General features: G+C 36.4%; 1 protein-coding gene across 1 annotated transcript; it reads left to right on the top strand.

The window, feature by feature from the left end:
• The first annotated feature begins 10,434 nt into the window (after positions 1-10,434).
• On the top strand, positions 10,435-13,980 carry LOC18437102 (uncharacterized). The gene is made up of 2 exons (XM_006847319.4): positions 10,435-10,660; positions 11,276-13,980. Exon 2 carries the CDS (start codon positions 11,332-11,334, stop codon positions 13,561-13,563), a length of 2,232 nt encoding a protein of 743 aa, XP_006847382.2. The 5' UTR covers positions 10,435-10,660; positions 11,276-11,331; the 3' UTR covers positions 13,564-13,980.
• The last annotated feature ends 1,332 nt before the right edge of the window (positions 13,981-15,312 follow it).

Genomic DNA, 15,312 nt, shown 5'->3' with positions numbered 1-15,312 from the left:
ATTGTGTGTACGGACCGGGATAAAGTCAAGATCCATATTTTCACAAAGCCTCGGAAAATATGGTTGCTCTAATGCAACATCAGATGGAAAACAACAATCCACCCAGGCAGTCAGTTACAAGAAATGGTGGGAGCAATATCGAACAATTTAAGAAATTAAACCCACATTCTTTAAGGGTGTTGTAAACCCACTGGAAGCCGAGGGATGGATTATACAATTGAAAAAAATATTCGAGGTTATGGAATGTCCTGATGATAGGAAGGTGGCCTTGGCAGTTTTTATGTTAGAAGGTGAGGCACAACACTGGTGGCGAATGGCAAAAGGAGTATTGGTCAAAGAAAATAAAACATTGACTTGGGAAGTATTTCTAGAGACATTTAATGAAAAATATTTCCCAGATTTTATTCGAAACCAAAAAGAAATGGAATTTCTAGAATTAATCCAAGGAAATAGGACAGTAGCACAGTACGAGGTCAAGTTTACTGAATTGGCCAGGTTTGCACCACATATGATTAACAATGAGGCAAGAAAGGTGAAGAAATTTGAAAGGGGTCTCAAGCCAGCTATTAGAAGCAGAATATCAGTCTTGAAATTAAGAACTTATGCTGAAATAGTGGATCGTGCCCAAATTGTCGAAAAAGATTTTGAAGATTACCAAAAGACTAAAAATCAGAACAGTCATGTTAGACCTACATCATCTAATCGACAACAGTTTGAAAGGCCAAACAAGAAGCCAAGGCCCTCGCCATTTCAAAACCCAATAGAACCATGTAGAAAATGTGGGAAAATCCATGGATCAAGCCCTTGTTATAGGAATACCGGAGCCTGTTTTAAATGTGGAAAATTGGGACACCAGATTAAACAATGTCCTAGCTTACAGACACAACAGCTTCCAAAGCAGGGAGAGATAGCTCCAAAGCCTCAGATGAAGGGAAGAGTATTTGCGATTACCGTGCAAGACGCTCAGGCCTCAAAATCAGTGATCCAAGGTACTCTTACTATCTTCCAAAAAGTAGCTCATGTTTTGATTGATCCTGGATCTACTCATTCATTTGTGTCACAACACTTTGCATGCCACTTAAAGGTAGAACCAGAACAATTGGAATACATTCTAGAGGTAGCCACACCGATGGGAGATTCAATTAACACTAATATAATGTACAAATCATGTGTAATAAAGATAGAAGAAAAGGAACTGTTGGTTGATTTAATACTCCTGGAAATTCAAGATTTTGATGTAATCTTAGGCATGGATTGGCTTTCTGCATACCATGCAAGTATTGATTGTTATAAGAAAATTGTTACCTTTAGTATTCCGAATCAACCAGTATTTTACTTCAATGGTGTCAAAGAAGACTCCCCATCATATTTAATCTCTTGTATTTGAGCTAATCGCCTCCTTCGAAAAGGGTGTCAAGGCTTTCTTGCCTATATCAAATAAGATAGGAACGAAGAAATTCATTTGGATTCCACTCCGGTTATCCGAGAATTTCCCGACGTTTTTCCTGAAGAATTGCCAAGATTACCGCCTGACAGGGAAATTGAATTCTCCATTGAATTATTGCCAGGGGTAGCACCAATTTCTAAGGCACCTTACAGAATGGCTCCTGCAGAACTTAAAGAACTGAAACAACAATCGGAAGAATTATTAAATAAAGGTTTTATCAGGCCCAGTGTGTCACCTTGAGGTGCTCCAGTACTATTTGTCAAAAAAAGAGATGGGACTATGAGATTGTGTATTGATTATAGACAGTTGAACCAAGTGACAGTGAAAAATAAGTATCCATTACCTAGAATTGATGATTTATTTGATCAATTACAAGGATCACAAGTGTTTTCAAAAATTGATCTTAGATCTGGATACCATCAGCTTAAGATTAAAAGTGAAGATGTACTCAAGACAGCTTTCAGAACAAGGTATGGCCATTATGAATTTCTAGTCATACCTTTTGGATTAACCAATGCACCAGCAGCATTTATGGATTTGATGAATCGGATCTTTAAGCCCTTTTTGGATAAATTTATTGTGGTATTCATCGATGATATTTTAATTTATTCCAAGAATCAGAAGGAACATGAGCAGCATGTAAGAATGGTATTGCAAATATTAAGAGAAAAGAAATTGTATGCTAAACTTAGTAAATGTGAATTTTGGCTTGAACAAGTGACATTTTTAGGACATGTCATATCAAAGGAAGGTCTATCAGTTGATCCTTCAAAGGTTGAAGCCGTTGTTAATTGGAAACAACCAAGTAATGTGACTGAAGTTCGAAGCTTTTTGGGATTGGCAGGATATTACAGAAAATTTGTAGAAGGATTTTCTCGAATCGCAATCCCATTGACTCGATTGACACAGAAAAATGTCAAATTTGAGTGGACAAGTGAATGTGAGGAGAGTTTTCAAGAACTAAAAGTTCGATTAACTTCAACACCTATTTTAACTATTTCTGAGGGGAGTGGGGGATTTGTGATTTATAGTGATGCTTCACATAAAGGTTTGGGCTGTGTATTAATGCAATATGGGAAAGTAGTGGCATATGCATCCAAACAGTTGAAAGAATATGAGAAAAAATATCCAATTCATGATTTGGAGCTAGCTGCAATAGTATTCGCTTTGAAAATATAGAGGCATTATCTATATGGTGAGCAATTCGTAATATACACGGATCCTAAGAGTTTGAAATACCTTTTCTCTCAGAAGGATTTAAATATGCGGCAGATAAGATGAATGGATTTCTTAAAAGATTATGATTGTACAATCCATTATCATTCAGGAAAAGCTAACGTTGTGGCCGACGCTCTAAGTAGAAAATCTACGGGAGTCTTAGCTCATCTAATGATCCAAGAAATGCGATTGTTAGAGGAAATAGTGGATTGGCATCCAACTCCGTCCATTAATGGTGTGGTAAGTATGATTGCCAATATTAAGGCGAAACCCCAATTAATCCAACAGATTCGATTGGCACAAAAGAAAGACCCTCAGCTTATAACAATTATAGAGAGGTGAAGCAAAAAAAGAGAGATGAATTCTCTATATGTAGTGAGGATTTGCTAAGATTCAAAGGTCGGGTTTGTGTCCCGAATGATAAGAGTGTAAAGAAAGCTATCTTAGAAGAAGCACATCATTCTCGTTATACGATACATCCCGGAAGTATTAAAATGTATCAGGACTTGAAGAAAACCTTTTGGTGGAATAATATGAAAAAAGAGGTAGCACTATTTGTGTCTAAATGCCTAACATGCCAGCAAGTAAAAGCTGAACATCAAAGGCCCGCTGGGTTGTTGCAGCCTTTACCCGTGCCAGAATGGAAGTGGGAGCACATCTCTATGGATTTTGTCTCTGGCTTGCCTAGAACAAATTCAGGACATGATAGCATTTGGGTCATTGTGGACCGGTTGACCAAAGCTGCCCACTTTCTACCGATTCGCACGACGTACACTTTGGATCGATTGGCTCAGTTGTACATTAAGGAAATAGTGCGATTGCATGGAGTTCCTATCAGTATTGTATCAGACAGGGATACTCGATTTACTTCTAAATTTTGGGCTAGACTACAGTCAGCCATGGATACGAGACTCACCTTTAGTACTGCCTTTCACCCCCAAACTGATGGACAATCGGAGAGGACCATCCAAACCTTAGAAGATATGCTGAGCGCCTGTGTTATTGACCTTACAGGAAGCTGGGATGACCATTTACCCCTGATTGAGTTTGCTTATAATAATAGCTTCCATGCCAGTATTCAGATGGCCCCACATGAAGCCATGTATGGAAGGAAATGCAGGTCACCCATATGTTGGGACGAGGTTGGTGAAAGAAAGCTTTTGGGGCCAGAAATTGTCCAGATAACCACGGATAAAATAGCATTAATTCGTGAAAGGCTCAGGACAGCTCAGTGTCGGTAAAAGAGTTATGCCGATAACCGAAGGAGAGATCTTGAATTTGAGGAAAGTGATCGAGTTTTCCTAAAAATCTCACCAATAAAGGGCATTATGAGATTCGACAAGAAAGGGAAGTTGAGCCCACGTTACATCGGACCATTTGAAATCCTAGAAAGAATCGGAGGTGTGGCTTATAGACTTGCCTTACCACCCGAATTGGCAAATGTCCATAATGTCTTTCATGTATCTTCACTACGAAAATATCAGCCCGACCCATCCCATATCTTAAAATATGAACCTTTACCGATCAAGAAGGACCTATCCTTCATTGAGCAGCCAATTTTGATACTGGATAGAAGGGTGCAAGTGTTGAGTAACAAGGAGATACCTTTGGTCCGTGTATTATGGCAGTACCATTCAAGAGAAGAGTTGACTTAGGAACGAGAAGACGAAATCAGAGAAAAATACCCCTATCTTTTTCAGTAATCAGGTACACAAATTTAGAGGACTAAATTTCTTTAAGGGGGGAAGAATGTAACAATCTTAAAATTTCAAAAAAAAAAGAAGGAGAAAAGATGCTTTTAAATAGGTGATGGTCTGTTTGAGTATGATGGTCCTTGGGGACCATTACTATTTTCAAAAGTTTTTACTTCGGTTTAAACTTTTGCTTTTGCCTGATGCTGCTTGCTGCTTGCTGCTTGCTGCTTGCCACGTCCTTTAGTGGACGTGGTTTTCGTATGTTAAAAGCAGACTCTTAACGCGACACCTCAGGTATGAGGTAGAGCGTAATAAAATAATATAATAATACGTTATAAGAATTTAAATAGGGGAGGTGAGCACTCCCACCCTAAAAAAATTTCGAGATCTCTCTCTCTCTGGTCGAAACACAGTGAACTCCTCTCTCGAACCGAATTTTTATCGGAAGCTCCCTCTCAAATATTTGTGAGTAAGTGACATCGTCTTCCTGAAAAATAGTCTGTTTTTAATAAATAGTGATATTTCCGTCCAGGATCTTTATTTTATAAGTTTTGTGTGTAATTGACCCCATTGTCTCGAAAAATAATCCATTCTTTTTAAAAATGAAATGAAATAATTATTTCTGCTTATTATCATGAATTTTAGGCGCGATAAATTTTATGCGCATGTGACCTCATTATCTTGAAAAATAATCTTTCTAATAAAAATTGTGATATTTTATCTATGTTAGAAATTTTGATTGCTGTAAATTAGAAAAATAAATTTATTTATTTTTCTTGTTTATTGTTAGAAATAAATGTGATATTTCTGCTTTTAGTAAAATTGTGATATTTCTTTCTATTGTTTTGAATATTTGGACATTGCAAAATTCATGTGCAAATGACTGCCTTATTATTTAAAAAAATTGACATTTTTGCAATTGATTATAGTATTGTTGTGAAATGCTTATTTGTGGATTGATATCCCATAAATTGTGATAATTCCGTATTCTTGAATTTTTATAAGAATTTTTCTATACATATTAAATTGGCAATTATGCTAGAATGCCTTTACAAACTACTACCTTTCTAAATTTGAGCCCAAAATATTTGATTGATTATTTTTGAAATGTTATAGAGAGTGACTGTTATTAATGGTTTAAGTGAAATTCATATTAATGATTTCAGTGATATGTTGAGTACATGATGTTGCTGCTTTCGAATGTTTAAAGAGATTTAGAAATAGTTTAAGTATGCAAGTGGACTCATCCGGTTCGCCGGTGAGGTATAAGTGGACCTATTTAGGACGCCGGTAGGGATTAAGTGGACTCACCCGGTACGCCGGTGAGGTATAAGTGGACCTGCAGGGATTAAGTGGACCTATCTGAAACGCCGATAGGGATTAAGTGGACCCATCAGGACGCTGATGGGGTATATAGGTGACCTACTTGGGATGCCAGTAGGGTATTTTGTGAAATCCTTTGAATTATGTACTGCCGTTAAAAGTGTTATAAGCATTTCAATTACTCGGATTATACTTAATTATGCATTTATTGAAAGTGAAATTGTTGATGCATTTCTGTTAATAGATCTCATTTTGAAAAATATTGATATCTTTCAATTATGATTATTTTTAGGATTATGATGATCACTTACTGAGTAGCCAAACTTATCAAACTATGGTAAACATTTTTTCAAGATAACTGCGGATTCATTTTGAGTGCTAGTCAAGATCAACTGTGGAAGATACTGTTGTTGTGCTAGCTTTCTTTATTTACTTTGTAAGACCTCGCCACTGTAAATTTGTCCTATCAATATATGTATATATGTTTTGTCTGTCACATCTCAAGAATAACAGTACTGTAAATTCTTGGAGTGTGACAGTGGCCTACTGAGTCAGTGGCCAAAACCTCTCATCCATGTTTCATCACACAGTATGCATATTGATAGATCATTCAGGAAAACCAGATATCCACCTTTGGGTGAAGCGTATGCATGTGCGAGGGATACCCCTATGCGTCATAGAGCTATGGTCGCATCAGGTCACTGTGACCTTGACTCGTCTCTAGGGGAGGACCTGTAATCCACTGACTGAGATTGCGACCCCTTGATTTATCGACTTAACTTTGGTGACCCGCTAATGAACCCCTACTTGGACTGTCGGTCATGGGAAACACTGTGTTGGTTCGATAAAGCTAGTGTGGTCTGTAGTCGACAGTTGAAAGTGAAGTACCCCTTTATTACAGATTGAATTTTTAAAACCATATGGATCATTTTCCCATCATATTAATTTAATTGTGTTCATTTTATTATTGAAATAATTTTAGTTTCATTATTTGAATTTTTATGAATCTTTCAATATTTTAATTATGATTTTTGGACTTATAAAAATAAAGTTATTGATTTTACAAAGTTGTAAAAATTCAAATATATATTAATTCGTTTTATTTAATTTTAAATTTTTTTATAAAATTCTATAGGGGCTCAAACTGTACATGGGCCCACCATGTGGCATAGGAGTGGGGGCCCACATGTGCCACAAATGGGTGGCACGCCCAACCCTTTGGATTCTCTTGTTACTTTGTGTTCAAGTTTGTTAAATATAGTAACTTTGATTTGTGGCATGTGGTCAAATCTTGATAGGGGAATATTGACCTCATTTTTTTTGGTAGTATTTATTTATTTGATATATCTTTATGGAATATGTGACATGGATCATGCAATTTTATGGAATGCATAATATTTATTTTATTTAAATATATTCATAGGAAAATGGTTTAAAGAAAGGGGGATAATGGTTCAAGCACATTTTATAATGTTGATGGCCTATCTATGGAATGGATGGCTCAGATCTCTCACCCCACAAGTTACTTTGATCAACGATCTAGATTCAATTCCATGAAAGAGGCAAACTATGGGAATATCTTAAGAAACCCTAAACCTAAATGTCCACTATACATAGGATCCCAATCTCTACACATCTCTCTCTCCCATAAGTTCTCTCTCTCCTCCTTAGGGGCCACACCCCTCTCTCTCTACTCTATGATTTCTCTCTCTACTCTCTCTCTCTCTCCTAAAAAGACCCTAGGGGACACGCCTCAACATAAATACTCTCTTTCTCTCATGATCTAATCTAAGGGTTAGGAAAATTAGGGTTTGAGCCTAATTATTTTAAAGTTAGGGGTGGTTACCTAGTTTGGTCGAAATCAGTTATCCTGATTTGAGATTGAAACTAGACCGTAGATCCCACGCCATTGGATGTGGTGACTCGATGTTGGGTGTAAAAAGCCCAGTTAAGGTAATCTCTGGCATCTTTTCTATTATTTGTTTGTTCTTTTATTTTATATTCTCAAACACAGTATTAGGTTGTATGAATGGTATCAAGTAGTTGAGATTTATTTTATTGATGTGTTATTTATTTTTGGAATTTCTATTGTTTGTAATAAGACCATATGTTAGTGATCTTGTTGTCAAAATTATAATGGGTGATTATTATTAAAAAAAAAATTTGTAGGTCTTTCTTTCAAAAAATACTTTCTCTCGCTACAATTTTAAGAATACTTTCTCTATCTAAAACTTAAGATTTGATATTGTTTATCTCTCTAATTTTTTTGAGATAGTTTCTATTTCTAAAATTTTTTAGGTACTCTCCAAAATTTGATATAGTTTCTCTCTCTAAAAATTAAAATATGAGATTTTTTCTATCTTTAAAAATTTTGAAATACTTTTTCTCTGTAAAAATTGAGATGGTTTATCTCTCTAAAAATTTGCATGTACTTCCTCTCTTTAAAATATGATAGTTTCTCTCTAAAACTTAAAATTTGAGATAGTTTCTCTATCTGAAATTTTGAGATAGTTTATTTCTCTAAAACATTTTGGTATTTTCTCTCTCTAAAATTTTTACATACCTTCTCTCTCTAAAATTTTAACATATTTTCTCTCTCTAAAAGTTAAAATTTGAGATAATTTCTCTCTAAAAGTTAAAATTTGAGATAATTTCTCTCTAAAAGTTAAAATTTGAGATAATTCCTCTCTCTAAAATTTTGAGATAGTCCATCTCTCTAAAAAATTGGTACTTTCTCTCTCTAAAATTTTAACATACTTTCTCTATGTAAAAGTTAAAATTTGAGATAGTTTTTATTTATAAAAATTTTGAGATAGTTTATCTCTTTAAAAAAATTTAAGTATTTTTTCTCTCTAAAATTTTCAGACCTACTAAATGTTCCTTGGCCAAGGGAGCCAATAAGTGAAATCTATGGCCATTGGAAATGCAAAAAAACAGGTTTTGGTGTGGAAATGAAATCATGAAAAAGTAAGTCTTATTTATATTATTGTGATTTTCCTTACTTTAAGTAGGGAAAATTGCAAATCCCCCCAAAATGGACTTTGTACGCACTTTACCTCTCACCCAACTTTACGAACAACTTCCCACAAAAAATCGCTTCCTAGCAAATATCCCCTATACAAAAAGTTAATTTTTTTTTACAAAAATACCCTTCCCTTGTGTAACAAATCATTTTCATATCTCAATAAAAGGAAACGAGGGACCGCACTTGTACAATGACGGACTGCTCACTTCAAAACGCCGAACCGCTACTTCAAAACGTCGGGCTGCTACTTCAAAACGCCCCTTCAAAATGCCGGACCACCATATCAAAATGCCTGCCTGCCGGACCGCTATATCAAAATGCCGGACTACCCTTTCAAAATGCCAGAACGCAATTTCAAATGCCCGACCGCCACATCAAAATGCCGGACCGCCATATCAAAATGCCGGACTACCCTTTTAAGATACCAGAACGCAATTTCAAAAACACCGAACTGCCCATTCCAGCAACAAATAATTACCGAACTGCTACCATGAAATGGCATCATGAAACTCTTGACCCGCCATTTCGGGCTATTATTGCCATTTTGGCAAAAATAATAGCCCAACCGCCACCCTCTCCAACCAAATAATTTGTTATGTGAGGGAAAGACATTTTCGTCCCAAAAAAATTTGTTATGTGAGGGAAGGATATTTTCATCCCAAAAAAATGAACTTTTGTTTGGGTAGTTGCTAAGAATAGTTGGGTGGGGTAAAATGAGTAAAAAGTCACTTTGGAGGGGGTTTTACAATTTTCCTTTTAAGTATCCCAATCATTAAACCATCCAATCAGTCGATTTTGACAATAACCAAGATATTATAAATCCATGCTTTAAAATCCATGTACCCTAACAATATCCAAGATATTAGAAATCTATGCTTTAAAATCCATGTATCCTAACAATATCCAAGATATTAAAAATCTATGCTTTAAAATCCATGTACCCTAATAGACCCTAGAGAAACAATCAAAATCACTTTGGATTTTGAAAATCGAAAAGTCTAGGCTTCAGATTTCTAGTATCTAAAGTTGCACTCCGATTAAAATTTTTATATAATTTCAAATATTCAAAATATGTCCAAATGAAAATCACTTTGAAGAAAAAACAAAAAATTAGTAATTGTTAATTTTCAATAAGTGAGGATAATATAAAAAAAATAAAAAAAAACATAGTATAATGAAAGAGCCAAGGTTCTAAACAATCAAGTAAAATACACCTTCAAGTAGAGTCGAGAAATGTGGTTTCCATATTGGAAGACTTTGTGATCGCATTAAAATATATTTTTATTTTTAATTATAAAATTTAAAGCTTAAAAAATAGTGTAGGTAAGTACATTTATAAAAACTTGAATTGAAAATTGATGGTTAAAAAATGTTTTATAATAGGTATTATTTTTAAAACTTAAAATTCATTCTTTTTTACGTGGATGGAACTTGACGTCGAGATGATCAATTTGAAGATATTTGAACATCAAAAACAACTTCTTCTAGTGAAATTTTGAAGATATTTGAACATCAAAAACAACTTCTTCTAGTGAAATTTTTACAAGTGGGTTCTAATTTGATTGTTTAGGGCATCGACTCTATTTAAACTTTTAAAATTGAAAAATTAGTAATTATAATATCTAATTATCTTCATCGTAATCTCTCTCTACCGTATAGATTAATTGGAAACCTGGACAAAGAGACCTCTCCTTCCTATCTTCCTTATAAATACGCCCCCTAGTTCTTCGCAGTGTTTCTCTCTCTAGGTTCTTCGCAGTGTTTCTCTCTCTAGGTTCTTCGCCTATTCCTTTCTCTCTCTTGAAGGAGGTAACCGCATAGACCTGCTCACTGTTGCCCATTGCCTCCTCTCTCTCTGTCTCTCTCTCTCTATTCGATTCGTTTATCAAGAGAGTTCTGCTGTTAGGTTTGAGTGCCCAACTTCTTTCCTGTCTGAAAGCCTGGCTCTTTCTGGTATGTAACTTATTTTGTTGAAAACATTTGGCTTTTTTTTGTTGATTGATGTTCGCTTTCTCTTGTTGTGAGTTCGATCTGTAGTTGTGTTTTGATTGAAAATTGCTGTCTTTTTTTGTTTAATTGATACTCTTCTTTTGGTTTATGCGATACCCACTATTTATTGTAATTGGGTCTATGCTTGTTTTCTGATTGAAAGCTTTTTCGGTTTTCTCTTTGATTGATTGTTTCTATTTGTTTCTGAGGGTACCTTTCATGAAGGTAAACGTTTTGCTAGTTCTCTGCTGAAATCTGTCATTTTTTTCTTCTATTTGGACCTTCTCTTTTATTTGTCTGCTGAAATCTGTTTTATTTTTCCTTTTCTTCTTTTTCTATTGTGATTTGGTTCGTTGGTTTTACCTTCTACTATGAATTTTAGCAGATTCATATCACAGTGCTAACATGTATTTTTTTCTGAATCTTTCTCTATGTGGGTTGTGTGTTTATTTCATTTGGAGGGGTTTGGTCTTTGGGCGTCCTCTCTTTCTGAGTTGTTGGTTTTTTCACCTCTTGCTTTTCCTGGATTTTGATTTCTCTCTGGAATCAATTCCATTGTTTTATGGTTTGTAATTTCAGGTTGAATAGTGTCTTAGATTTACGTAGTTAGAGGAAACCAAGTACTTTTTGATTCGATGGGTCAGAAGAAGCCTTCTGTACTTGATGAAGAGTGCGCCCTTCCCTCTGTTCAAGGGGTCTCCATGGCTACTAAGAAAAATAAGAAGAAGGGCCGCTTAATTGATGATGACGAATACTCCATTGGAGCTGTTTCTGTTGAGGATCAGATAGATCAACAGCAAGGCTTAGGCAATGGTAAGCACTCGAGTGATGCAAAAGTTGCAGAGGAGATGGATACGATGAGTCAAGAATCCATGGATTCTAAGAAGAACTCGAAGCCATCTAAGAGAGACAAAAAAGGGAAGAGGGATCTTAAGGTTGATGATGATGAGTACAATATTGAAGGTATTGTTAATGAAGCTCCACCACAAGAGACTTTAAAACAGTTGGAAGGTGGCAAGAAGAAGGGAAAGAAGTCCAACAAGCAATACGAGGCCGATGATTTTGCGGAGAGAGATGATGATACTACTGCAACTGATGTAGTTTTCGAGCAACCAAAGAACTCGAAGAAGAAATCAGGGAAAAAACTAGGATTAACTGATGCATTCTCTCTCTTGGCTTCAATGGATGATGAGCAAGAATCCACGGTAACAGATAACTTGGATTTGGATGAATCAGAAGAGATACAGTTTACTGGAAAGAAGAAGAAGAAGGGATCTAAAGGGAGAACCTTGGATCTAGGCTTGGATATATCAGTTGAACCTTCTGATGATGTGGGGCTTTCCAAAAAGACAGAAAATGATGTAGAAGAAGAAGTTGTGCAATTTACAGGGAAGAAGAAATCAAAGAAGGGAATCAAGGCATGCCTCTCTTTTCTTGAGGATGACCCATATTCTCCATCAACTGAATTGGACCAGGAAAAGCCTGCAGAAGAGGATAAAGACGATGCAGCTGATATGCCTGTGTTCTCTGGTAAAAAGAAGTCGAAGTCCAAAAAGAGCAACTCCTCTTTTGCTGCTGCTTTAACAGAGGAAGATCAAGAGCCTGCAACAAGCGAGGCTTTGGAGCCAATTACTGAGGCAAATAAACAAGAAAATGAAGATACACCAGATGGGGATGGTGTTACTCCGTTAGATACCTCCCTTGGTTCTAAGAAACCGCAAAAGAAGAAGAAGAACAAGAGTGGAAGGACTGCACAAGAGGAGGATGACCTTGACAAAATACTTGCAGAGCTAGGTGCAGGCCCACCAGCACCAGCACCAGCACCAGCACCAGCACCCCCACCACCTCCTACTAAATCTACTGCTCCAGCTGAAGAGAGTGTTCAAACAAAAGATGTTGCTTCTGTAGAGACAAGCATTATCATAGAGGAGCCCAAATTGGCAGAAGGGGATGGTGATGCTGAGGGTGTGGAATCAGCAGCTGCAAAGAAGAAGAAAAAGAAGAAAGAGAAAGAGAAGGAGAAGAAAGCTGCCGCTGTTGAGGAGAAGGCGAAAGAGGAGGAGGCCAAGAGCAAGGCTGCTGCTGATAAGAAGGTGCCAAAGCATGTGAGAGAAATGCAAGAGAGATTGGCAAGGCTCAAAGAAGTGGAGGAGAAGAAGAAGAAAGAGGAGGAAGAGAGGTTAAGGAAAGAGGAGGAAGAGAGGCTCAGGCTTGAAGAGCTTGAGAGGCAGAAGGAAGAGGCAAAACGGAGGAAGAAGGAAAAAGAAAAGGAGAAGCTTCAAAAGAAGAAGCAAGAAGGAAAGCTATTGACTGGTAAGCAGAAGGAGGAGGCACGCCGATTGGCATTGATGAGAGAGCAGTTCCTTTCTCAAAGTGGGATGCCCACTGATACTAGTGCTGGTGTGACAAAAAGGCCAAAGTATGAGTCCAAGAAGAAGAAGCCTGGACCCAGCACTCAGGTCCCTGTGGAAACAGGAGAGACAACAGTAGTAGATGATCAGCCAGATGTTCAGGAAATAGAGAAGGTTGAGTTGGATTCAGTGGCAGAGGATAATGGCGAGAAAATGGAAGTTGAGCATGTGGTTGAAGAGAATAACATGGAAGAAGAGGGACAAGAAGTGGAAGTAGATGAAGAAGAAGAGAATGACGAATGGGATGCCAAAAGCTGGGATGATACAGACTTGGTCTTACCTGTTAAGAGTGCATTTGCCGAAGAAGAAGAAGATGATGCTCCTCTGGTAAATTCATTATTTGACCATAAAATGAATGTAATGGACAACAAAAACTTAGGGTTGAGAAACATTTTCGTTATATACATATTTTTAGGATTCTTTCTAAAAAAAGGTTATTGTATTAAAGTAAAATAATCAATACAATAACCTTTTTTAAAAAAAAACCTAAAAAGCTAAATTTTAAAGGATATTTTGTGATTTTTTAAAAATGTTTTAAGGTTGAATCTGGCCGATCCGCTAATATGGAAGATCATCAATCCGTTTTTCGAAACATTGGTTCCAACATAGCAAATGATTGTATCTTATAAAGCTGTTCTCTTTTTCATACAAGGAGTTTACAATTATTCTTATCCGAAATCCTCCAGATTGAAGTCTGTTAGAATATTTGAGAAATTTTGTTTTGGGCTCATTGGCCAATCAATGATACATCCCATGTACCTGAGTTTACATTTAACGGTCAATAATGATTTGTAATCTCCTTGTATCAAATGCGAATTGTCTAATTGTATACCCTTTCAAATAAATATGATATTAATTTTTTAATGGATAAAATGGTTGTGGACCAATGAAAAAGTCTCTCGTTTTCTTTTGTTTTTTTGGATAATTCAATGAGGAAGACAGGCTCTTACCCGTTTTTTCAAGTAGATTAAGAGTCAACTTATTTGAAGGTATTAGTGCATTGATATTATTGGTGGGAACGAAAATCACAGCCTGGTAACTAAAGTGTGGGGTCTTACTATCACGATCCTAACCCGTTTTCCATAAAAAGTCTCTCCTCAAAATCAATTTCCTACAAAACAAATATGCTATTAAATTTTTGACATGTTAACGAATAATAATCGAGTTTTTGATACCGCACTGTGGGTCCACCACCCTCACCACCCAGGCAAAGGGTCCATTTCTTCCAAGCATATACTTAATATAAAACAGAATGGCTAATTTTTTGGAAAAGTAAACAAATAGATTATTTACTTTTTAAAGAATGAGGTCACAATCACTCTTGTCCGTTAGATATTAAATTGGTTTATTGTGTGTAATTGACTAGATTAAAGCTCAAGATAAATTCTCAAACTTTGTGGTACACCGCAAGCCATTCAATTTGATATCTAATGGCTAGGAGAGTTTGTGACCTCCTTGTAATTGATCTTGTAGTATACAACCCCTAATATTTTTAATAAAGTTTTCTCGGTTAAAATCGTTAGGTGAACTTAAAGTTGACGGTCCATGAGAAATCCCCGAACTTTAAAAATGTCCTTTCAAAATACTCCCACTTGTTTTGGTGCACACATCCCAATAGCCTTGGTTGGTCAAGGAATATCGAAGGCTTCTAGGGGTGGCAATGGGTCGGGTCGTCTTTTAGGGGTGGCAGTGGTTCAGGTCGGATAGACTAGTAGACCCAGGCCCAATTCAGGTCTAGGGTTTTGGACTTGGACTCGACCATCGGGTACAAAACTCGGACAGTCTAGAGCCTAACAAAAACATTTTGAAAAAATATTATATATATGGATGTATGTATGTAAATATGTATCTACGTATAGATATATGTGTGTACATGTGTATACATATGTTTGGGTCAGGTCCAGGTCAACCCAGATTGAGTCCAAAACTTGGAGCCGGGCCTAGATCCAGATCGGGTTGACTTGACCCGATTGCTACCCCTAGTGGCCTGTACATGGTACTGTTTACAGTGTAAATCTTAGAGATTTTTAAGTGAAAAGTCCCCCCAATCTGACACTACAAACTAGTTAATTAAATTGATAGAGTTGTGGGGTTAATCGAATTATGATTGAAGTTGATCTATCCAAATAAAGAGATCCTCCCTAAGATCATCGGCAACGCCGGCATGATCCTTGCATTAAAATACTAAAAGAAAAAAGAAAAAAG

This window comes from Amborella trichopoda, chromosome 5, assembly GCF_054954075.1.
Source record: "Amborella trichopoda isolate Santa Cruz 75 chromosome 5, AtrichopodaSantaCruz75HAP2 v2.0, whole genome shotgun sequence".
Lineage (NCBI taxonomy): Eukaryota > Viridiplantae > Streptophyta > Magnoliopsida > Amborellales > Amborellaceae > Amborella > Amborella trichopoda.
Note: the sequence above shows the minus strand (reverse complement) of the source record. Positions and strands in the feature narration are given on the sequence as shown.